The sequence below is a fragment of the Anabrus simplex genome, chromosome 2, assembly GCF_040414725.1.
Source record: "Anabrus simplex isolate iqAnaSimp1 chromosome 2, ASM4041472v1, whole genome shotgun sequence".
Lineage (NCBI taxonomy): Eukaryota > Metazoa > Arthropoda > Insecta > Orthoptera > Tettigoniidae > Anabrus > Anabrus simplex.
In genome coordinates this window covers 1,109,335,794-1,109,360,121 of record NC_090266.1, presented here as the reverse complement: position 1 = coordinate 1,109,360,121, position 24,328 = coordinate 1,109,335,794, and the positions used below count along the sequence as shown (strand labels likewise).

Below are 24,328 nucleotides of genomic sequence, written 5' to 3'. Positions count from 1 at the left end.
ATGATATCCGGGTAACGGGAGATAAGTAGGAAAATGTAGGCGAAAATAACGTTTTTCTTCCCAGGTGTTAAAAAAGGCAAGGACAGGGTGTGGAGTAGGACTGTTCATCAGGAACACTACAGCACGCAACATAGTTTTTGTTAGGCACGTAAATGAGCGAATGATGTGGATAGATTTAGCCAGTCCTTTCTTCCTGGAAAAAAGTTAACCAGTACTCACTCGACCCATCCCAAACACAGAATACTAGAGTAGCAGGCTATAGATTCTTTGGTGTCATATTTGAACTTTCAGGTAACTGTTTGCAGTAAATTAGTTAAAACTTAAAGCACATGGAATACCATGCGTAATCTTTACATTAACCTTCAGACGTCAATATAGATGTAGTAATAAAATGAAGATATGAAACAAATACATTTTCCGTTACAGTGCCTTTCATATTGACCCGTCATGCTGGTGCTGCCATTTTCACGTGTACGTTCTGTGCTCTTCGTGTCGGTCGCAAGCATTCTTCCTTTCAGTTACCAGCAGTTGTCATGTGGTAGAGGCCGAAGAGGACGTATAAGCTTGATAAGCAGTTGTCAGGTGTAGAGAAGCCCTTGTTGTTCTCAAGAATAAGTTCACATTCAGGCGTAGAAATGGGAATGCTGTTGACTGTGTTTATACATAGTAACAGGGAATTCACGATAACCTCTTAGAGCTTGCCTTTTTGAATCCTTAAAAATTTGTACTTAAACTTCGTCAAAGGGACATTCCTCTGAACATTATCTGTCCAATATTCACTATACAGTACTTACTTCCATTATGGTATTTGTGTGTCTGCTTTTGCTAACGGATGTTTTTCAGGCGGTCGAATCAAGATGCCACAGAACATTTCAAGATCAAGAGAGCAGTTTGCATTGGCGGCTCGGCTTCTTTCTGTGTTCTCCTGGGTAACTCCCTTAAATTTCAAATTTTTAGGTGCACTTCGAGCTTTACGATAGTATTTCCCTCGATATTCACCTAATGGCACTTGTTTACCGAGTGCTTTCGACGAACACTCCTACTTACCTATCTTCCAATTTCCGTTTCCTTTCCTCATTCCATGAAATTAGTACCCGTTCTGGTTCCCTACTTGAAATTCCACTAAATGGAACGAATTCCTACAATCATTCCTTTTTAGTTACTGCATCGAGACTCTGGAATACACTCCCAATGGACATTCGTCACGTTACTTCCTCTCATAAATTCAAATCTGCCTGCCGAAAGTTTTTCCTGGGAACATATAATTGAGTTGTGTGAGTCATTGTGTGTATGTCGTGTGAATAGGTTTTCTTCATCTGTTATGCACTTCAGTCATTATTATTATTATTATTATTATTATTATTATTATTATTATTATTATTATTATTATTATTATTATTGTATATCTGTCTGTAGTATTATTTCTTTGAGAATTACTATGCCTTACTCTTATTTTTACACTTTTAAATTTTTTTGTTTAAAGTGGTTAAGTGTAAGAGAGAACCGTGAGCCCTAACTTCGCCATAAATGTAAGTCAGGAATAAATAAATAAATAAATAAATAAATAAATAAATAAATAAATAAATAAATAAATAAATAAATAAATAAATAAATAAATAAATAAATAAATATCAGTTTATGAGCCTTATAACCAGTCATATCGCGTGCTTCTAGTTCAAAACTGAGTTCTAACAACACTAGAAGTCCAAGATCAGAATAAAATCAACATTCGTAATATTTCTCAAGAGTCCATCATACATGATTCTTTCGCTCCTATCCTTTTTCTCATCCTATTTTGCTCCTTTAAAAATGTTCCACGAAAAATTCATAATTTTTCAAACTGCAGAAACACTTCTCTAGCTGAAGCTACCAAACGTGTATTCAGAATTCTTACTTTTTGGTGCTGTTGCCGGTCCAGATCTTCAGAAAAGGTACTTGTAATTTCTCTGGTATTTCTAGGTGACTGGCGATATGGTGTGTAAAGATTCTCAAGAGATGACTTAAACAAGACATGCGGATATTGCTCGTTAATCAAGATCAGTAGGCCTTACCTTTACCCTAACATCACAGCTGCTCCATCACATGCTAATGCAATAAGGTTCTCTTTCAGATATTCTTGAGAAATGACTATTCTATTCAAAACATTCATCTGACATTGAAGAATATCTTGGGCAAACACATTGTACAACTCAGCAGCATCAACAAATAGATTTATAAGTTCGTCCTTGCCAGCAAGCATTGTCTTTACATATATTATTAAAGATGGCAATTGGATAATAGTAGTGCTCTCGTTAAATAGCAAATAAATCTTTAAATTATATTAAGTTATTTTCATAATGACGTTTTTGTCATTTTAGTTCCAATATGCTTAACTAAGTTAATTCAAGCATTTTTCGAATGCAAACTTCCGTCCATATCGCTACCATTCACCTCTTGGGGATCTATTTCAGATTCAAGATAATTGAATGCCTGATTATTTTTGCCAATTTTATAGGCTGTTCTGAAGATTTTGGAGGTAATTTTTGTCATATTCAAAAGCTTGAGTAAAGGAGACCTCAAACTTTGTCTTTAGCAGCAGTTAATGCATTAGTGGCAGCCATCCGAACGGAATTAATTTTATGATAATGGATCTTCTTTTCGGAGTGAAGTTACTTGATATTTTATTTTCACAAAGATAAGTAACATGAAAATTAGAAATATTCGTACCTTGCTTGTTTCTATGTGGGTCCAAATTGCTTACTTATTGACATATTTTACAGTCAAGTGTTTAATTTTCATGATTAACCAGTAATTTTTCGCAAAAAATCATATTTTCGCTGCACATTACAACACTCGGAAAGTTCTTTATTCGTAACCACATGTTCAGTAGCTACAAAAACATGTTCGGCTTTTACGGATTCGACATCTACATTCTTCCTCAAACTTGTTATCAGCATACTACATTCACTCGATTCACCCTCAGAACGTTTCGATTCCTTATCCACCGAGCTCGATAGCTCCAGTCGCTTAAGTGCGGCTAGTATCCAGTATTCGGGAGATAGTAGGCTCGAACCCCACTGTCGGCAGCCCTGAAAATGGTTTTCCGTGGTTTCCCATTTTCACGCCAGGCAATTGCTGGGGCTGTACCTTAAGTAAGGCCACGGCCGCTTCCTTCCCACTCCTAGCCCTTCCCTGTCCCATCGTCGCCATAAGACCTATCCGTGTCGGTGCGACGTAAAAGCAACTAGCAAAAAAAAAAAAAAAAAAAAGAAAAACTAGATTCCTTATCCGCAGGGACGGAAGGGATGAACTGAGAGATTTTGGAATACATTACATTTGACAGAGACCATATGAAACGAATCAGTTCACTTACAGAATTTACGACAGACGCAACAAAATAAAGTGAACAGGAAGTGACGCTGATCACAGTCACACGAACGAAGTTCCCAGATTTTAAGTGGCAAGCACTTACGGTCGAAAAATGAAATGAAATGTCGTATGGCTTTTAGTGCCGGGATATCCCAGGACGGGTTCGGCTCGCCAGGTGCAGGTCTTTCTATTTGACTCCCGTAGGCGACCTGCACGTCGTGATGAGAATGAAATGATGATGAAGACAACACATACACCCAGCTCCCGTGCCATTGGAATTAACCAATTAAGGTTAAAATCCCTGACCCGGCCGGGAATCGAACCCGGGACCCTCTGAACCGAAGGCCAGGACGCTGACCGTTCAGCCAACGAGTCGGACTTACGGTCGAAGGTGTACACCTATAGAACCGGATCGATATATTTTATCATACGGTCGATAATTATCATGAGATTCCTTCTCTGCATTCTTCCTCAAGCGATGATGGCAGCTCTTAACTAGAGACGTGCTTTCAAACAATAAATCCAAATTTTCACCACAGTTATTTCAATCTAAAGTTTACTGTTTACCGTACCTTCAGAAACAAAGAAGCACTGGATTTATCGGTTGAAAGCATTAGGATGAGAAAAAGTCTCGGTGTATTCACCATGTAAAGGTGCAGATGAGGATAAAGTTGACAACTTTTATGAAACCCTGAGTGACATTGCGGGCAGGGTAGCTCTAAGAATGGGACAGTGCTCATAGGCGATTTCAAGGCGAGAACTGGAAATAGAACTGAAGATATGACAAGGTGAGGGGAAGGAATGGAAGCTAATAGGAATGGGAAGCTTTACTCGACTTTTGTGACAGTATGGGATTAGCATTTACGAATACTTTCTTCAAAGGTAAGGCTATTCACCGCTAAACATGGCGCACCAGATCCATAATAGACTACATGATATCCGACTTTGAATTCAGGGAATCTGTTAAGAATGTGCGAGTATTCCCAGGGTTTTTCGGTGATGCTATCTGATCTGCAGTGGACTAAATATATGTAGGCCTGGAAGAGAGAAAGTGAAATATGCCTGCAGACGAATAATGGTAGAGAATCTCCAGAACGAGGATATTAGTCAGAAGTATTCGGATATGATTAGTGAAAACTTTCAAAGAATAGACGGTTATCAGGTTCAGGATATAGAAAAAGAATGGGTGGTACACAGGGATGCTGTAGTAAAAACAGCAAAAGAATGCCTAGGAACAACTGTATTTAAAGATGGGGAAAACCATGTTGATGAAATGATGGAGTGAGAGCAGCTTGTAAACGTAAAAGAAGGCATATCAAAAATGGCTCTAAATAAGATCTGATGTAGATACGGAATTCTACGTAGATGACTGAAACCGAGCGTAACAAATGGTTATTGATTGTAAAAAGAAGTCATGGGAAGATTTCAGTAATATGCTGGACGGGCTTGTTGACAATTGAGCTACAGTGAGAATTGATGGTAGAATTTGTTCTTGGTTCGAGGTACTTACAGGGGTTAGACAACGCTGTAATCTTTCACCTTTGTTGTTCATAGTTAACATTGATCATTTACTGAAAGGTATAACGTGCCAGGGACGGATTCAGTTAGATAGTAATATACGAAGCAGTTTGTCCTATGTCGACAACTTGCTATTAATTGCCGGCTGTGCAGAAAGCTTGCAGTCTGATATTCTTGAACTTGAAAGTACACTAGTGTCCAAAAGTTAAGCATAAGTTACGAGTACGCAGGGCAACAAGAAATAGACCGCAAATCGCACGGCATCTGCACCTACCAACCTTACGTGCTCGCTCTTCAGAGGAAAGGAGTGTTCCCTGCTTTGACATAATTGCACAACGACGCCATTTGGACCCCGTTTTGCAGGGTAGAATACTCGGCCTCCTGGACGCAGGCCAGACACAGACCGAAGTCGCCGTATCCTTGAATGTGCCACAAAGTGTCATTTCCAGGCTTTGGAGACGATTTCGAGACACAGGAGATGTTAGTCGTAGGCCAGTACCAAGTCGACCAAGGGTAACCACCCCACAGCAGGACAGATATCTGGCTTTAACCGCCCAACGAAATCGGAGTGCACCTGCAAGACAATTGTCGGCGGAGCTTGCAGCCGTCTCAGGGTTTACCGTTTCCCGGCAAACTGTGTACCGGAGGCTCAGAACAGAAGGGCTGTTTGCCCGACGTCCAGCGGTGTGCATCCCGCTCACTCCAGCACAGAGACGGGCCCGTTTACTGTGGAGCCGTCAACATCGAAACTGGACAATGAATGAATGGAGGCATGTGCTCTCCACAGGTGAATCCCCCTTCAGTTTGCAGAACGAATCCCGTCACACATTAACTTGGAGAGAACCGGGTAGCCGATACAACCACAGGAACATCGCGGAACGGGGCCACTATCGTGGTGGTGGCGTCATGGTGTGGGGCGGCATCATGTGGAATGGCCGTACGGACCTGCACATTTTCGTGGGTATTCCGGGGAACACTGTTAACGCTCGGTGGTACAGGGATGTGGCACTGAGACCACATGTTCGACTCTTCAGAGGTACAGTTGATCCAGACTTCCTCTTAATGGACGATAGTGCCCGACCGCACCGCGCTGCTCTGGTGGATGATTTTCTGGTTGGCGAAGACATTCATCGCATGGACTGGCCAGCGAGGTCTGCGGATCTTAATCCTATAGAACATGCCTGGGATACATTGGGGAGGTGAATTGCATCTCGTCAGCCTCCACCATGGACCCTCAAGACCTTCGCATTGCCCTTTCGGAGGAATGGGATCGACTGCCACAAGAGCTCTTGGACCATCTGATAGAGAGCATGCCACGTCGCTGCGAAGCATGTGTGGCCGTTAGGGGTAACCATACACCGTATTAACAGCATATTTTATTGTGGAAGAAATGCCAAGTTTTGTTAGCTGCTGTCAAAGTTGTACCTTAGCTATGAGAACCTTTCTGACACTGTGTTTTTGGACAAGTTGTGTGACATTTGGTGTGTGATTCAGCTTCCGTTTGTTCAGCAATCCGTCTGACATTCCTATTAGGCGGTATGGCCTCGTTTAATATTATGCTTAACTTTTAGACACTAGTGTAGATACAGTGAGTATGATACGAAAATTAGCATTTTCAAAAATAAAGTGATGTCAATAGGGAAGAAACCTATGAGAATTGAATATCAGGTTGGGAATAGGGAACATGGAACTGATAGATCATATCAGGTGTTTACGATGAGTATTCTCCCTCTGTGATAGTATACTGATTGCAATTGAATCGAAGTTCAGCGAAGCTGGTGCAGTGAGCTCGCGTTGCGATCAACGTTATTGTGTAAGAAAGAAGTCAGCTCCCAGACACCGGTCTGTCTCCAGATCGACATTCCTATACGGAAGTGAAAGCTGAGTGGACCAGGATATCTTATTCATAACTTAGAAGTAATAGACATGAATGTTACGACAGTGATAGGTACAAAGAATTGGGAGCAATGGTAGGGTTACTTGGTATGAGGGGACAATGGCGAAGTTAGGAATGAAATCGATGGCTGAAGCTGTACACATCAAGCGGTTGCATTGTTTGGGTTATTTGAGGGGAATGGAGCAGAATGGGTTACCCAGGAGAATAATGGGCTCGTTATGGAGGGTAAGAGATGGAGAGGTAGGCCGAGATGACGATGAAGTCAAGAGGTATGGAACTAAACGAGGCCGGAGAGTTGGTTACAAATACAGGATTGTGCAGGCGTTTAGTTAATTCATAGTGTCTTGCAGACAGAACGTGTAAAGGCGTAACGGTATAATGTATGATGGCATATCCCCTTAAACTGTGAGCTCCAATATTCGTGACTATTCTCCTAAATAGAACAACACTGCTGTATCGCCGTTCGAGTACGGTACTATTCTGATTATGGTAAGGAGGGATCATGGGGCGCTGATCATGTCCTAGAGTGTTCGCATCCTACTTCGTAATAACCTGAAATAAAACCCATGCTGTTTTACTGAAGAGGAAATTTGTGGCTAGAACTTTAATATGGCGTGTGATATATGCTGTATGCCTGGCTCCTGACCTCCTGGACACTAACACGAGATTAATGTACTGAGATTTCGCTACACTTTAGTTCTCCTCTGCTTTAAAAACGAGCTTAAATTATTACATTCGCTATTCGCTGCTTAACAAAGTGTCTATTAAACCAATGTTAATATGAAAGTGTAAAACAACAAATATTTTATTGTAAAAAGTCGTAGCATAGGTTTTTGTGTCAGATATGCACATGACGCTCCGCGATACGACGCTCAAAGTCTCTTTTTTTTTGCTAGGGGCTTTACGTCGCACCGACACAGATAGGTCTTATGGCGACGATGGGATAGGAAAGGCTTAGGAGTTGGAAGGAAGCGGCCGTGGCCTTAATTAAGGTACAGCCCCAGCATTTGCCTGGTGTGAAAATGGGAAACCACGGAAAACCATTTTCAGGGCTGCCGATAGTGGGATTCGAACCTACTATCTCCCGGATGCAAGCTCACAGCCGCGCGCCTCAACGCGCACGGCCAACTCGCCCGGTCTCAAAGTCTCGATAGGGCTGAGATAATGGGAACAGGTCCGTCAATCCAAGTGGATCCAAGGCTGGGGCCGATGACCTAGGTGTTAGGCCTTTAAATTACAATCATCATCATAATCATCATCATCTTCATCTTTGAACCCAAGGCAAGTTCGGCTCCGTGGCTAAATGGTTAATGTGCTAGCTTTGGCCCATGGGTCCCGGGTTCGATTTCCGGCCGGGTCAGGGATTTTAACCTTCATTAGTTAATTCCAGTGACACGGGGGTCAGTGTGTGTGGTCTTCAGCATTAGAATTCATCATAGGTAGGGTCCTATCCTCATAGAAGCGTAGGTCGCTTCCACGTTCACCATGCCACGTGCCATTATATTTCATGACATAACATCAAGCTCTAAGGAAATGTGTTTGTTGCAGTTCTGGTCCGCCTACGTTCCGTGTGGCTCGCAGTACCTGGACTCTGTACAGCTGACTCTGGAACAAATAGACGTGATCAGACGTCTCGTGGATAAGTACCCAGCACATATGCAACTCGTCTCGACGGCGCAAGGTGAGTCTCCTTCCTAAATTACCGCGATATCTCTAGAAACTAGAACAAATAAACACGAGAAGTCTGTGTGTGAGAGTCAACCATTTAATAACATCCCTACCACCCCCACGAGTTTCCTTATATTACCTCGACTTTTCCTTCTGGCCATGTTCTTCGTACCCCCTGTGGGTGGGGGACGCAGATGAAGAATACACCCACGGTATCCCCTGCCTGTTGTAAGAGGCGACTAAAAGGGGCGACCAAGGGAAGATCGAATTAGAACCATGAGACTACTTGTAATTAATGCCATCACGCAGGGAACACCATGGGTCGCTTTTACTTGCGCGTAGTACCAATGTGTTGGGAACAAAATGGGTTTGTAATTAGTAGCGACAGTGTGTGCTTCCGGCTGGGTTTTTCAGTACCTGTGATTAGTACGACCATACGAGCGACACCATGGGTCTGCCTTGCCTATGATTAGTACCCACTATGTGAGGAACACCACGGGATAGTACGAGTCCCTGTGGTTAGTACACTTATGTGCGGAAAACCACAGGATTGCGTTGCCTGTAAATGGCGCCGCAATGTGCGAAACACCATAGGTCTGTGTTACATGTGCACATTACATTACCTGTGATTAGTGCCATAATGTGTGGTATACCGCGAGTTTACGCCACTTTTGATTAGTTCCGCAACGTGACAAATACCATGGTTATACTTTCCTAGCGATATGTACCACTTTGAGGGGCCGATGACCTAGATGTTAGGCCCCTTTAAACAACAAGCATCATCATCATCATGTTCTTCGTAATGATGTAGTGTATTTGAGGAACGTCACAGGACTACTGACTATCTTTATATGCAAACAGTTTTCTTCTTGTGTTGGATTGGAAACGTGGAAAGTAGGTCCAATTATATTTTTGTCTGTTATGGCATCACGTGGATATGGTCCGGCTCCATGGCTAAATGGTTAGCGTGCTGGCCTTTGGTCACAGGGGTCCCGGGTTCGATTCCCGGCAGGGTCGGGAATTTTAACCATCATTGGTTAATTTCCCTGGCAAGGGGGCTGGGTGTATGTGTTGTCTTCATCCTCATCTCGACGCGCAGGTCACCTACGGGAGTCAAATCAAAAGACCTGCCCCTGGCGAGCCGAACCCGTCCTGGGATCTCCCGGCATTAAAAGCCATACACCATTTCATTTTTACGTAGATATGGCCGAAGTTCTTATGTTTCGACACACTACATACTGCCTGTTACAGATAACGCTGAATGACGCATCTGTAGGCACACCGAGCAAGTGGCTGTGCGGTTTGGGTCACGTAGCTTGCGTTGGGAAGATTAGTGGGTACGAACCCCACTGTCGGCAGCCCTGAAGATGGTTTTCCATGGTTTCCCATTTTCACACCTTAATTAAGGCCACGGCCATTTTCTTCTCACTCCCAGCCCTTTCCTATCTAATCGTAGCCATAAGACCTGTCTGTGTCGGTGCGATGTAAATCAGAATTGCAAAAAAAAAAAGAAAAAAAATCAAGGCAGTTAATGTGTAGTGACAATGTTAGACGACATAATGAGATTTAGCCTGGGGCGCTGACCTAGATGTTAGGCCCCTTTAAAGAACAAACATCATCATCAAGAATTAAGCCACTATCCGTTTAGGGTCTATTGTAAGAATGCATTTTCTGAACTACGGTCGTTTTGAATATGTTTCTTTGCTGGATGCGTCTAATTGTTGAGCTCTATTTGCGTGTGTGTTATCATACAAAACTCATCCAGCACCAAAAGTTGCAAATAGGCTGATATACTGCATACTTATTATTATCATTGAAATATTTAGTTGGCCTTGCATTGATCAGTTCTGTATCTCTATTTACTTCATTTTGCATAAAGTCCTCATTTCCAAATGTTTTTTAATTTTCACTCAGGGAAATAATAAGCACTAAAAGGTGAATCAAACTTGATGTATTTCTGAAATGGTATTTGAACCAATTAGATTATATTTGCTGTAATAATACCGCTACTCTGATTGTGGAACATAAATTCCGCGGTATTTTCGTCTTTCGCGCTCAAATTGAGTTCAACAGTGTAGGTGAGCGTATGCCTGTGAGAGGTAATAATTGGATCTATACTTACTGCAGCACTAAAAAGGCTGTAAAGCCATCAAGTCATGTTTCCTCCAAAGTGTGAGGTCGCTTTGTTTTGTACCATTCCATACAAATTGAGACTGCATTGTTTGTGATACTCCAACAATCAAAATTATATTTTAACCTCGTCGTACTTGCAAATAAAAGTAAATAACACCTAATTATCTGTAATAATTGCAATGGCGGCTGAATAAATAGCCACCATCGACATGCAAGGTACACTGCGCTGGAATGGATGGTGTTCAAATACGAATATTTTCCCACCATTATAACTCTATTTTAAAGTGAAACTAACAAGTAATCCATTCAAGAAACATTCCAATCCACGTATACATCGCCTCCGGGCCCAAACATCACAAGAATATTTTTAAGACTAAGGAAAAAAGATCTTGCTCTATAAAAGGTTAAATTGTGGGAAGCAAGCGTTGGAACTCAGAGTAAATAATAACTACTGTACTTTACCTTTGAATACCAATAGAGAGACGGAAGGTAAAGAGCGAGAAAAAGCAGTACCGCTGTCCCGCGAGCTGCAAAACAACGGGTAAACGCTAGAGGTAAATAAATTTGAACATATTTAGGATAACTTGGAGGATCAATTTAATGTGCACAAATGATGGGAAAGTTGTCCCCTTGAAGTGAGGATATCAGTCCATAAAATTAGCTCTGTAATTCCTTCGTCCAATAAGAATCATGCACTGAATATGAAGCTAAAGTGAAATGAGATAGAGGATCTTTTCTAAATATGGAGGCATAATCACCTTGACAGGTATCGTAAGGTCTCCTCAGGGACTCTTTCCCGTGCCATTCTATTGACGTTTTCCTTGAAGTTCTTTCGGTAATTTCCTACGATTCTACCTTCAGTTCTTGGCATTTTTGTCCTTCCGTTGTGCACCTCTCATGAATCTTGCTTTCCGCGGTATTTTCGTCTTTCGCGCGCGCGCCCATAACCGCTCGGCCAACTCTCCCGGTAATTTTGAGACTTAGATAGCTCTATCAAACAAAGAAAAACATTCGAAAATCACTTCCGGCCTAAATGCATCTCCTCAAAAACAGCCTTTCTTTAATTTCCTTTATAATTCAAATCCCAGCCAAATTAACTTATTTACATATTTTTCTGTAATGTGTTACTTGGTTCAATACCCTCAGGCGATTTTTGATGTTTGAGAAATGTCCACACCGAATTTAGTTATAAGGGCTTAAGTGAAACTCTGCATTGACTCACATTAGCGCTTGTAGTGATGCTTAAATGGAACAATGCATTGACTCACATTAGCGCTTGCAGTGATGCTTAAATGAAACTCTGCATTGACTCACATTAGCCCTCGTAGTAATGCTTAAGTGAAACTCTGCATTGACTCACATTAGCCCTCGTAGTAATACTTAAGTGAAACTCTGCATTAACCCACATTAGCGCTTCTAGTGATGCTTAAGTGAAACTCTGCATTGACTCACATTATCGCTCGTAGTAATGCTTAAGTGAAACTCTGCATTGACCCACATTAGCGCTCGTAGTAATCCGTAAGTGAAACTCTGCATTGACTCACATTATCGCTCGTAGTAATGCTTAAGTGAAACTCTGCATTGACCCACATTAGCGCTCGTAGTAATGCGTAAGTGAAACTCTGCGTTGACTCACATTATCGCTCGTAGTAATGCTTAAGTGAAACTCTGCATTGACCCACATTAGCGCTCGTAGTAATGCGTAAGTGAAACTCTGCATTGACCCACATTAGCGCTCGTAGTAATGCTTAAGTGAAACTCTGCATTGACCCACATTAGCGCTCGTAGTAATGCTTAAGTGAAACTCTGCATTGACCCACATTAGCGCTCGTAGTAATGCTTAAGTGAAACTCTGCATTGACTCACATTATCGCTCGTAGTAATGCTTAAGTGAAACTCTGCATTGGCCCACATTAGCGCCCGTAGTAATGCGTAAGTGAAACTCTGCATTGACCCACATTAGCGCTCGTAGTAATGCTTCAGTGAAACTCTGCATTGGCCCACATTAGCGCCCGTAGTAATGCGTAAGTGAAACTCTGCATTGACCCACATTAGCGCTCGTAGTAATGCTTAAGTGAAACTCTGCATTGACTCACATTATCGCTCGTAGTAATGCTTAAGTGAAACTCTGCATTGACCCACATTAGCGCCCGTAGTAATGCGTAAGTGAAACTCTGCATTGACCCACATTAGCGCTCGTAGTAATGCTTATGTGATACTCTGCATTGGCCCACATTAGCGCCCGTAGTAATGCGTAAGTGAAACTCTGCATTGACCCACATTAGCGCTCGTAGTAACGCTTAAGTGAAACTCTGCATTGACCCGCATTAGCGCTCGTAGTGATGGTTAAGTGAAACTCTGCATTGACCCACATTAGCGCTCGTAGTAATGCTTAAGTTAAACTCTGCATTGATCCACATTAGCGCTCGTAGTAATGCTTAAGGGGCCGATGACCTTCGATGTTAGGCCCCTTAAAACAACAAGCATCTGTAATGCTTAAGTGAAACTCTGCATTGACTCACATTATCGCTCGTAGTAATCCTTAAGTGAAACTCTATATTGACCCACATTAGCGCCCGTAGTAATGCTTAAGTGAAACTCTGCATTGACCCACATTAGCGCTCGTAGTAACGCTTAAGTGAAACTCTGCATTGACCCGCATTAGCGCTCATAGTGATGCTTAAGTGAAACTCTGCATTGACTCACTTTATCGCTCGTAGTAATGCTTAAGTGAAACTCTGCATTGACCCACATTAGCGCTCGTAGTAATGCTTATGTGAAACTCTGCATTGACCCACATTAGCGCTCGTAGTGGTAGAAAAAGGCAAACTGCTAATCTAATCGACCGGATAACGATGATTATGAAATTGGTTATAATTGTCAGGAATAAATAAAGAATATATTCTCATACTATATTATATTTTATTTACCTAAAATCCATAGCTCATATCCCTAGGATGTTTTCAACATTGAGTCGCTTGCCTGAAGGCCCGTGGAGGATACCCATCCACATGGTTCTTTATTGATCTTATATGGTAGCTTTTGTTCGTGGAGCCCCCCACCGAAAAAATTCTGGGTACGGCCATATCATGTGGTATGCTGGTATATTCATTCCTTCCCAAGGTTCTGCAGTCTGCTGAAACTGATTTTGAGTAGTAAGTTTATAAACTACCTGAAAAAGTAAACATATGGTAACGTTTTTGCACTTGAAAAAAGAAACAACTTTGATTAAAATAGAACCACATGTTTCGTTCCTGAAAGAGCATCATCAGATTTTTTTTGCTAGTTGCTTTACGTCACACCGACACAGATAGGTCTTATGGCGACGATAGCATCATCAGCTTATAGTATGATTTGATTTCTCTTGCCATTCTATTGACATGATCCGGTACTTTCCTAGGATTCTACCTTCAGTTCTTTGTATTTTTGTGGTTTCATCATTTATTTATTTATTTATTTATTTATTTATTTATTTATTTATTTATTTATTTATTTATTTATTTATTTATTTATTTATTTATCTGAAAGTACAAAGGTTTTACACCCAATTAAGTACCTTCTTGACATTCATTAACAATCTGTACCTATGAAGTTAAAGTTTAACAAAAACAAAGTTAAAAATCAACAAAAAAGGAAAAGAACAAAATTAACATTATATCTGATACCATTTACAATTTATAGGAAATGAAAAATTCACTACAATATCACACGGTAATACAAAGGAAAAGACAATACAAAATCATGTACATCTCATGAATCTCATCTCAACAGCGGGGATCTCAACAGTACAGTAGGTGTCTAGATTTGAGTGTGATTGATAGAATCTGCCAACGGCCGTAGCCTTGTTGAAACACCGGATCCCGTGAGATCTCCGAAGTTAAGCAACATTGGGCGTGGTCAAAATTTGATGGGTGCCACGCGCTATTGGTGGGGGTAAGGGAATGGAGGAGCGGAAAGGAACTGGCCACCCTACCGTACGTAAACTCCGGCTCAGGCATACCTCTGCGGAGGTTCCAACCTGCCTTTGGGCAGAATACATCCTTACCTTACCTGATAGAATCTGATGATGTTCTGCCATTCTATTTTATATAAATTATTTCCTTTTCAAATTTGATACTGGTACCATTATGTTTTCTTTCTCAGGGAGTTTACAAAGTGTTTACGGACGGTGTTTGTACTCAGTGCTACAGCAGCTGCCCTGCTTTAAGCGTGTATACAATGTTATATGAAATGTTACCGCATAAGAGGTGCTGGAAGTGTCGTCCTTCCTGGGTTGTACAGGCATTGCATCTAGTAACCACATTCTTGTTGACGCGAGTGAGTTCTGCCACTGTAATGTTTCTTTCAGTCCCTCCATTATGTGAAGGATTTGTTCGATACACTTTTCCTTTCAGTTTACCCAACAAGTAAAAGCCACACACTGTTAGATGTGAAGAACGAGGGGGATATAGACCAGCACTTATCACTCTGTCTGCAAACACTTCCGAGATTCTAAGAAGGGAATCGTCTGCTGTATGAGCAAGGGCTGAATCTTGTTGAAACCACCCACGTGATTTTTCTTCTTCCGTTAACTGGTGGAAGAACGACGTCAAAATATCATCTTGATACCTCTCTGCTTTTACTGACGTCTCGAAAAAATAGGCCCACTTTTTCGTCTTGCACTAAGAGCACATCAAACACTAATATTCCTATCATAATCAGGGGACTCATAAACACCTTTATGATTTTCTGCACACCACTGTTCACACGTCTATTAAGATGAAACCAGAACTTTTACATACGAAAATACGGTGTTTCAAGGATAACTGTTTTGCCATGTTAACAGCTGAGAATCAGACTGGCGACTGATGCTTGCCAGGTCGAACATGTACAGGCTGCTATGCGCGCCTCCCATACACCGGTCTGGGTTTATATGAGAGACCCTGTAAGCACATTATATTCACGAAACAAAATATTTTGATCGATTAATTTACTATGTTATTTCAGTTTTCATACAAATGCATTGTCGTCCTCAGCGTTATTTATGTAAATTTCTAGTCGTCGGTTGAGAATAATAAATACTATCTCAGAAGAACTGAGTTCACTCACGACGAGTAGGAAGTGCATGACATTCCTTGCCCTAATTACGAACAATAACATTCCAAACCTGAACATAACTTACTTTATTTATTAAAACCAACTCACCGATACACATTCCCACCGAATTACTAAATAACTGTAGTCATTCACCGAGTCACAACAACATTAGACTAAGAATATAATAATCCTCCTATTTATGCTGTTATAACGCAACTTTAAAATCACGAACACAGGCTGACACATGTGAACTGCAGAAGTAAACACAAAGGGGGCAGTACTGCATAATAAATATTCAGAGCGTGTTCGTGTTGTATGTGCGTACCAACTGAACACCAAGTCCTGAAAAGAATTGCACAAGTTTTAACCTAACGATTTCCGAGTAATTGGAATCATGTATATTCATATCGTACAATAGCCTATTTCATAGCCCGCCTGGTGGCCATGATCGTTAAGTCTAAACCAGGGCCTCTCAGGGTGCATGCGCGTGGTGCATGCACTGTGCACGGTGCAAAAGACGACTTCGCTTGGTTGACCAGAGTGCAGACCCCCCACTCCTCTCTCCCTACACCTGTCTCCCCGTTCGGCCTGTCTCCGCGTTCCTCACCTTCACTGCTGTTTCTCCCCCACTGCGAAATGTTTACGTGTGGTGAGCGGAGACGCACAGTTGTATGGGACAAGGTTACCAGTGTTATTAAACAAATTAAAAAAGTGAATTAGAAATACACATACATGTTTGAGAGGAATGTAAACATAATTTTTAAGAAATGCAGAACCCGTAACCAAAATGAAAATGCTACAGTACTGGAACAAACCTCATTTGTGGATATAGAATGCTCTTCTTCAAGCTGTTTCAACTTCCTTAATTCTTTCTCTCTGACGTCTCCTATGATTTCACAACAATTTTCCGAATGTAGTCTGTTGTAGTGTCTTTCAATAGACGATTGTCTTACGCACGTAATTATCGTCCCACAGATTAAGCATTTGGCGTTATCGTCACGACAAACAAACAAAACAAAAAAATACGGAAGTTCCCAGTTCGATTGAAATGGACTTTCGGAAGTTTTTGCTTTCTTCGAAACAGGTTGCTCCATTATTATGTTGTTGTCGTGCGCTTATCTATTTCACTGATAAACACGTCGTCTACCACCAAACGCTTCGTCGCTCTCAGCACACTACACCATCCGAGTCAAGCCGAGTTGAGGCGAAGCGTACCGATGCACAGTGCACAGAGCCTATGCACCGTGCTCTGCACGCGTGAGAGTTTGGGCGTTTGAGAGGCCCTGGTCTAAACGGTCTGACACCGTGGTTAGCCGGTTCGACTCCCGTTGACCGGAAACAGTTTCACCATCAGAATGTTGGCCGGCAGGGTAGGGGAGGTGTCCTCTGTTTTATGGCGGCTGAGTGAAGAACACGAGAATAACGAGCTCGTGCAAAGTGTGTATTAACTAGTGTCAGATCGGGACTTGAAAGTGTAGACAACTACTACCAAAGTGACAATATTCTGATTAACCAATAAACCCGAGTAATTTGAGAAATAAGGAGCACATAAACAACTCAGCGAAATGAGCGCCTGCGAAGAATGTGCGGTCGACTTGGGTAGGGCTCCCAAGGTACAATGCGTGGCATGTAAAAAGTGGTACCACAAGAAGTGTACGAACAGTGTAAACAGATACACGGAGTGGAATTGCGATAAGTGTACAAGACATAAACCAAGAAACAGTGCGCGGAAATCAACATCATTGACTACCACGAACGCCCCCTCTTTAGACAGCATTCACGAATTATTGAAAGAGTTAACTGAAGAAATGAGGCAAATGAAAGAAGACCAGAAGACTCGAGAGACAGACTTAGGTAATTCCCTTGAACTGTGTCCTAGATGATACTGTACTTCTTCTGATTTCCAAACAACAAAAAGATATGGAACAGTGTTTTCAAGATATAGAAAACCTCACCCAGGAAAATCATCTTCTGAAGGATAAAATAAAATCCTTAGAAATCCGTGTGGGGGAAGCTGAACACTATACGAGAAGGCATGCCATCGAAATACATGGGATTCCGGATATACCGAATGAATTTGTTCTAGACACGGTAAAGGAAGTCGGGCGTGTGTTGGACATAGAACTTAAAGAAGAAATGGTGGATGCTTGCCATCGACTCCCTAAGGCACCAAACCAGAAACACAGCGGGATCATAGTGAAATTTGTAAGAAGAATGGACAAGGACCACTTCATGGAGCGGAGGCGAGTGAAGCGAAATCTCTCCAACAGACAACTAGGATTTCCTGGTGACAACATAATATATGTAAACGAGAGTCTGTCTCCTCCTCAGAAGAAGTTGCTCTCCCAGGCCCGTGCAGTCCGGAGGGAGAAGAATTACGCTTACATTTGGGTAAGGAATGGTATAATTAAAATACGCAAGACCCAAGGGTCTGGAGTCATTGTTATAAATTACCAGGATGACCTACCTAAATTGTAATTGTGATGGAGAAGAGTAGGCTTTCCATTTATTACCAGAATGTACGTGGTCTTAAGACTAAACTAGATGACTTAAATGTAAATATTCTTAGTAATAATTTCGATGTTATAATGCTCACTGAATCCTGGCTGGATTGTAGTGTCTATGATAGCGAGGTCTGTTATAATAAGTACAAAGTATACCGTGCTGACAGAGTAAGGGGCTCAACGGGGCGGGGAGGTGGGGTAGTCATTGCAGTTAGAGGCGGATTACCTGTTCTCATGGTTGAGCAAACAACTGATCACTTCGTGGGGTTATTTTTGAAGGTAAATATTCGGGGAAAGGTCTGGTATCTAATTAACGTGTACGTACCTCCAAGCGCAAAACTAGAGGTTCATTGTGAGGTATTTAGGTGGATGGAATCTCACTATGAAATAATGGATAGTAATGTAATCATTTTTTTTTTGCTAGGGGCTTTACGTCGCACTGACACAGATAGGTCTTATGGCGACGATGGGATAGGAAAGGCCTAGGAGTTGGAAGGAAGGGGCCGTGGCCTTAATTAAGATACAGCGCCAGCATTTGCCTGGTGTGAAAATGGGAAACCACGGAAAACCATCTTCAGGGCTGCCGATAGTGGGATTCGAACCTACTATCTCCCGGATGCAAGCTCACAGCCGCGCGCCTCTACGCGCACGGCCAACTCGCCCGGTAATGTAATCATTACTGGAGACTTTAACATGCTAACAGTAATTAATGAAAACAGTGACTTAAATTTAACGAGACAAACCCAAGAACTAAAAAACTTCCTCAGTTTACACGACTTGAATTCCTATAATTCCGTTCCCAATAGTAACGGCAAAACTTTGGATTTAGTATTCGCCAGTCAGACAACAACGAATGTCACCTGTAAAAAGAACACTGAACCTCTGCTACCTGAGGACTCTTCACCCCCCCCCCCCCCTGGAAATAGAAGTACATATCACTCCAAACCGTGGAAACTGCAAAAGGGAAGCTCAAAATACTTATAATTTCAAAAAAGCTATTTGAACACTTGTTCAAAGGACTAAGAGATCTCACTTGGGAAGACATGTACGAATGCACTGATGTAGACAAAGCAGTAGCCTGTCTTTATTCTAAAATTTACGCAGTGTTAAGTGAGACTGTTCCTAAAAGCGGCTCGTGGAAAGTCAGGACATATCCAGTTTGGTTCACAAAGAGCATAAAACAAAAACTGAAAGAGAAAGAATACTACCGAAAACGGAAGCACCTTTCAGAATATTACAATAGGCAATTTAAAACGTTAAGGTCCGAAACTAAGTCGGCAATTAAATCCTCATATAACGATTATGTAAAAACTGTAGAGCAGGATATCACTGATAACACCAAAACCTTTTGGACGTGGGTAAAGAATAAAAGAAAAAACAACAATAATCGCAATACCTATGAATACGACTCTAAAGTATTAGAGAATGATAGGAATATTACAGAAGGGTTTGCAACGTAGTTTCGATCTGTATATTCCCAAGATCGAGCTCAGTATAACATTCCAAACGTTCCATCGGGAACCACTGGCAATATCCACATTGACAGCATTACTGTAGAGGATGTTGAACTAGCGTTAAAAAAGCTCAAGCCAAAGTTTTCTGCGGGACCAGATCAGATACCGCCGTATGTTATAAAAGGTTGCAAAGATGTACTGAAATATACCCTCCTCTTCATTTATAACTTAATTCTCAAAACATCCGTATTTTCCACAGTATGGAAACTGTCCCGAGTATGTCTTGTGTTTAAATCGGGTAATCCAATGTTAATAAAAAACTACCGACCAATATCAATTATTTCAGCTATAGCCAAGGTTTTCGAATTTATTTTATGTCTATACAAGACCTTTAAAATCAGAACAGCAACATGGATTTATTTCAGAACGATCTACAGTAACAAATCTCATAAATTTTACACAATCAATATCCGCAGAACTTGATAGAGGTGGCCAGATAGATGCAATATTTACAGATTTCGAAGAGGCCTTTGACAAAATTGACCACAACATACTGCTAAAAAAATTAAATATGCTTGAATTTTCTTACCCATTGCTATGTCTTTTCAGCTCCTACCTAAGAGATAGAAAGCAGTATGTAACTTATAAAAGAAACTCATCCAGAGAATACCCTGTAAATTCAGGAATAGTCCAGGGCTCTAATCTGGGGCCGTGGATGTTCCTGGTACTAATCAATGACTTACCTGAACGAATAAAATTCTCGGACTCTCTCTTGTACGCCGATGACTTTAAGGTATTCAGATCCATTGTCACCATTAACGACTGCGAACTTCTCCAGGCTGACTTAAGTAATTTAATACAACGGACGACTGAAAATCAACTATATCTAAATGTACATAAATGTGTATCCATGTCGTTCACTCGAAATAAAACGTGCATTTCCTTTAACTATAAACAAAGTCACGATGACCTGAAACCGGTAAATGAGGTTAAAGACCTCGGGATATTATTAGACCGAGAACTCACCTTCACCCCACATATACAGAAGGTAGTTGCTGAGTCATACAGGACATTAGGATTTGTGAAGAGGAATGTCAAGCCCTTTAAACTCTTAAAAACCTGTATACACCTCTACAGCTCTCTCGTCAGGCCTAAGGTAGAATCCGCAAGCGTTATATGGAATCCAGCAAACAAAATATATATTGCACAGATCGAAAAAATCTAAAAGAGATATTTTAAATACTTACATTTCAGAAAACCGGTAATTATCCACACATAGAATACAACGAACTTCTTCTAAATTTTGAAATAGAAAGCTTGGAACTGAGGAGGAAAAAGGATGACATCAGTGGCGTATGCTGGTATCAAGACGTGGGCTACCTACCACTAGACTTAGGCTACCCCTTTTCGATAGTTGGTTTTGTCAAGGCTGCTTCACAAGCTACTGCCCTGGCCTCTGCCACCGTCAATACTCAACACCTGATCAATCGAGTTGGTAGCCTAAGGTTTAGCAAATTGAAGTCCAGCTTTGAGGCTAAATGGAGAGAATGTTTGCCTTTGGTCCGACGGCCCCGGTTCAATTTTCAGAATCAACCCCCTTATACTGGGAACTGGGTGTTTATGACGTCTTCGCCATTCATTTTATCCTTATTAGGTCACCACCAAGCCTATGTAGATGCCATGCACTATTATTATTATTATTATTATTATTATTATTATTATTATTATTATTATTATTATTATTATTATTATTATTATTATTAACATAATCGTTAAATAACAATGTTGAATTTTACAGCAGTCGTACCCATCGTTCCCTGGTTAATTATCTTCCTCGGAAGATCAGTGATGATGTCAGACCCATGATCACGGGTTCGATTCCAACCAACAAAAGAGAACACTAAATCTGAAAGATTGCGTTTTATTTTAGCAGATCTACCAATAAAAAGAAAACTATATTACTCCTATAACAGAAGCCCTGCAGTGTCTTCCTACAAGGATGTAGAAGTAAACGGGAGAGAAATACCGGCACTCCGTTATCTATATATTTAAGACAGAAGGATGAGGTGAGGAAGTATATACGATGAGTAACGCATGGTGATAGTTAGCAGTGGCGATCTGACGGACCGAAGCCTAGCACAGCTATCATCCGCCGGTCCCCGTGCCTGTAGCCAGACAGGAGCAAGCCGCGTGAGGCGAGTCGATGGGAAGGGACGAGAGTCTGGGCTGCAATATCAGTCTCCGAAGCCTAGTTCTCAGAAATACGTGCGACGTGTTTTCTCATTGCTTTCAAGGTTTGAAAATGGAACAATGTGTTAGATGCTTACAATATAATGTGCTTCAGATTTCCGTAGCTCGCATTTGAGGTTTGGGCTTCACTGATAGCCTTGGTAGCCCTCAGTATACGCCACTGGATGACATGAAGATTCTGTACAAAACTGTGAATTCTATTATTGACAACCCACACTTTTTATGCCTCTTGAGCTTCCACGTGCCCTGCTTTAATGCGAGGACAAATGTAACTTTTCATAACAAAAATGTCAGAACAACCGCTCACAAAAATTCCACATTCTACAGGCTATGCAATGTCTGCAACAGTGCAGTTCAGAAAAATAATTCTTTAGACTTCTGTCTACCTCTAGACCTGTTTTTACAACAATTCAGCATCTCCGCGAAAAATCTCTAATTTGTAATGATGATTTGAACCACAAAATGTATTATAAACATTGTACATTAAGCCCTATCTCATAAATGTAATTATAAGTGTTAGAACTAGAAGAAAATAACAGTTTAGATATGAAATTACGATTTTTATTTTTTATTTTACTCTTTCATGTAAATATTAAATTAGATTAGACGTGAACTACTGTTCCTTTCTCATTGTAAATATTATATTATAATAGTTTTGGTATTAGGTTATTGGACTAGTTTAGATACGAAATTATGATTTTTATCTACTTGTTTCTTGTAAGGATTAGATAAGTAATATTATTTCTTTCTCAACGTAAATATAATATTAGAATAGTTTACATATTAGGTTATTCGACTATTTTAGATACGAAATTATGTTTTTATCTACTTGTTTCTTGTAAGGATTAGATGTGTAATATTATTTATTTCTCAACGTAAATATAATATTAGAATAGTTTAGATATTAGGTTATTAGACTGATTGAAACATTAAAAAGAAACACGTGTAAACGTCTGCCACTGTAATTGGGATTAGAAATCTTGTAGTGCGCAGTAAATAAATAAATAAATAAATAAATAAATAAATAAATAAATAAATAAATAAATAAATTACGATTCCCTTTAATTTCTAATCACTAGATTGCGTGCCAAAAGCCTGGATTAAATTCCAAGCCTCTCCGCAGTGCTCATATGGAGTGAGGGCATATGACGCTGTTGATGGTGATTCGTCCGTCGGATGGGGATGTTAAGCCTTGAGCAGACCCTTCGTCGACAGGAGTAGGCTATGTGCCGGCACCGGGTTTCACCCTCTCCCTTCCTACTGTCATATATCACGTCATTCATTTCATCTCATTAACCCCCCTGATGAGGTTGACGTCAGGAAGGGCATCCGGTCATAAAAAATCCGGCATGCCAGATTCATCTCACCTCATACCCGACCCCGCAGAGAAACGACACAAGGGTTGGACAGACAAACAACAACAATAGGCTTTTCATGAAATCAGGTGGCATGTTTTCGTTTTTTAGAATTCACTAACAATAGTGCCAGTGTGATATCTGGGGGGAGGTGTGTTACGTTTGGGATCAATACCCGGCATTATATGCATTGTCCAGTATTGGCCAATAGTTTGGCTACATTGAACGATCGTCGCGTCAGCAGACAAAAGAAGTCTGGTCATATGGATATGTCCGCGATTTTTGACAAATGCTGTCACCTTCAAGAATCCATGACAATTTGTACCTCTGCAGGATCACACAAAATCTGTGATCCGAGTTCCTATAGAAACAACATTTGCCCCTACACATCCCAGTTATGCAAACTGCCAAACTTTGTAGTCTGCACTAGAGCCCTGCACGGACACGGATATCCGCGGTTATCCGCGATGTTACTCTCTTGGCGGATACAAACTGTGTGGCAGTGCGGATAATTTTTCTGGTAATTTCTAAATAATGACGTTTATTGATTTTCACTCAGGTATACTCTTGTTTTTCCTTGTGGTTAGGCGACTCTTGACAATGGTATGAAAGGATACTGATATATAAAGAGCGTTGAGACCATAAAGCCATAAATCTGACCTAAGCCTAAGTGGCTCCTGCCCGCAATTAATGGAAGGAAGGAACCCAGGTCAATACGCCGGGAGTTGTCGCAAGAGAAAATCCTTCATGAACTGTGACTGTAGGGGTTCTAGTGCCAGGCCTATTGTATTATATTAACAGACCTATCCGCTTCAATACCTTGGGTGTAATATACTGTCGGTAAATATTTACAATTTCCGCGGATAACCGTTTTGAGGATGCGGATAACAGTTTGCGGATGCGGATGCGGGTGCGGATGAAGAAAGTTCGAATGCGGGTATTATTTTGTACATCCGCGCAGGGCTCTTCACTCGCTTGTGATCGTCTGGTAGGGGCTTGCACAGCGGAAACAGATATTTAATACTGGTAATAATGGTATTGGCTTTACGTCCCACTAACAACTTTTTACGGTTTTTGGAGACGCCGAAGTGCCGGATCTTAGTCCCGCAGGAGTTCTTTTACGTG

The 24,328-nt window shown here is 41.1% G+C and overlaps 1 protein-coding gene across 2 annotated transcripts in view; it reads left to right on the top strand.

The window, feature by feature from the left end:
• LOC136863319 (dipeptidase 1) overlaps nucleotides 1-24,328 on the top strand; it is a 174,306-nt gene that overhangs the window by 59,529 nt on the left and 90,449 nt on the right. For both annotated transcript variants that reach the window (XM_067139704.2, XM_067139703.2), the window contains exon 5: nucleotides 8,312-8,444. In XM_067139704.2, coding sequence (XP_066995805.1) covers nucleotides 8,312-8,444 — 133 coding nt within the window. The remainder of the gene's footprint in view (nucleotides 1-8,311; nucleotides 8,445-24,328) is intronic.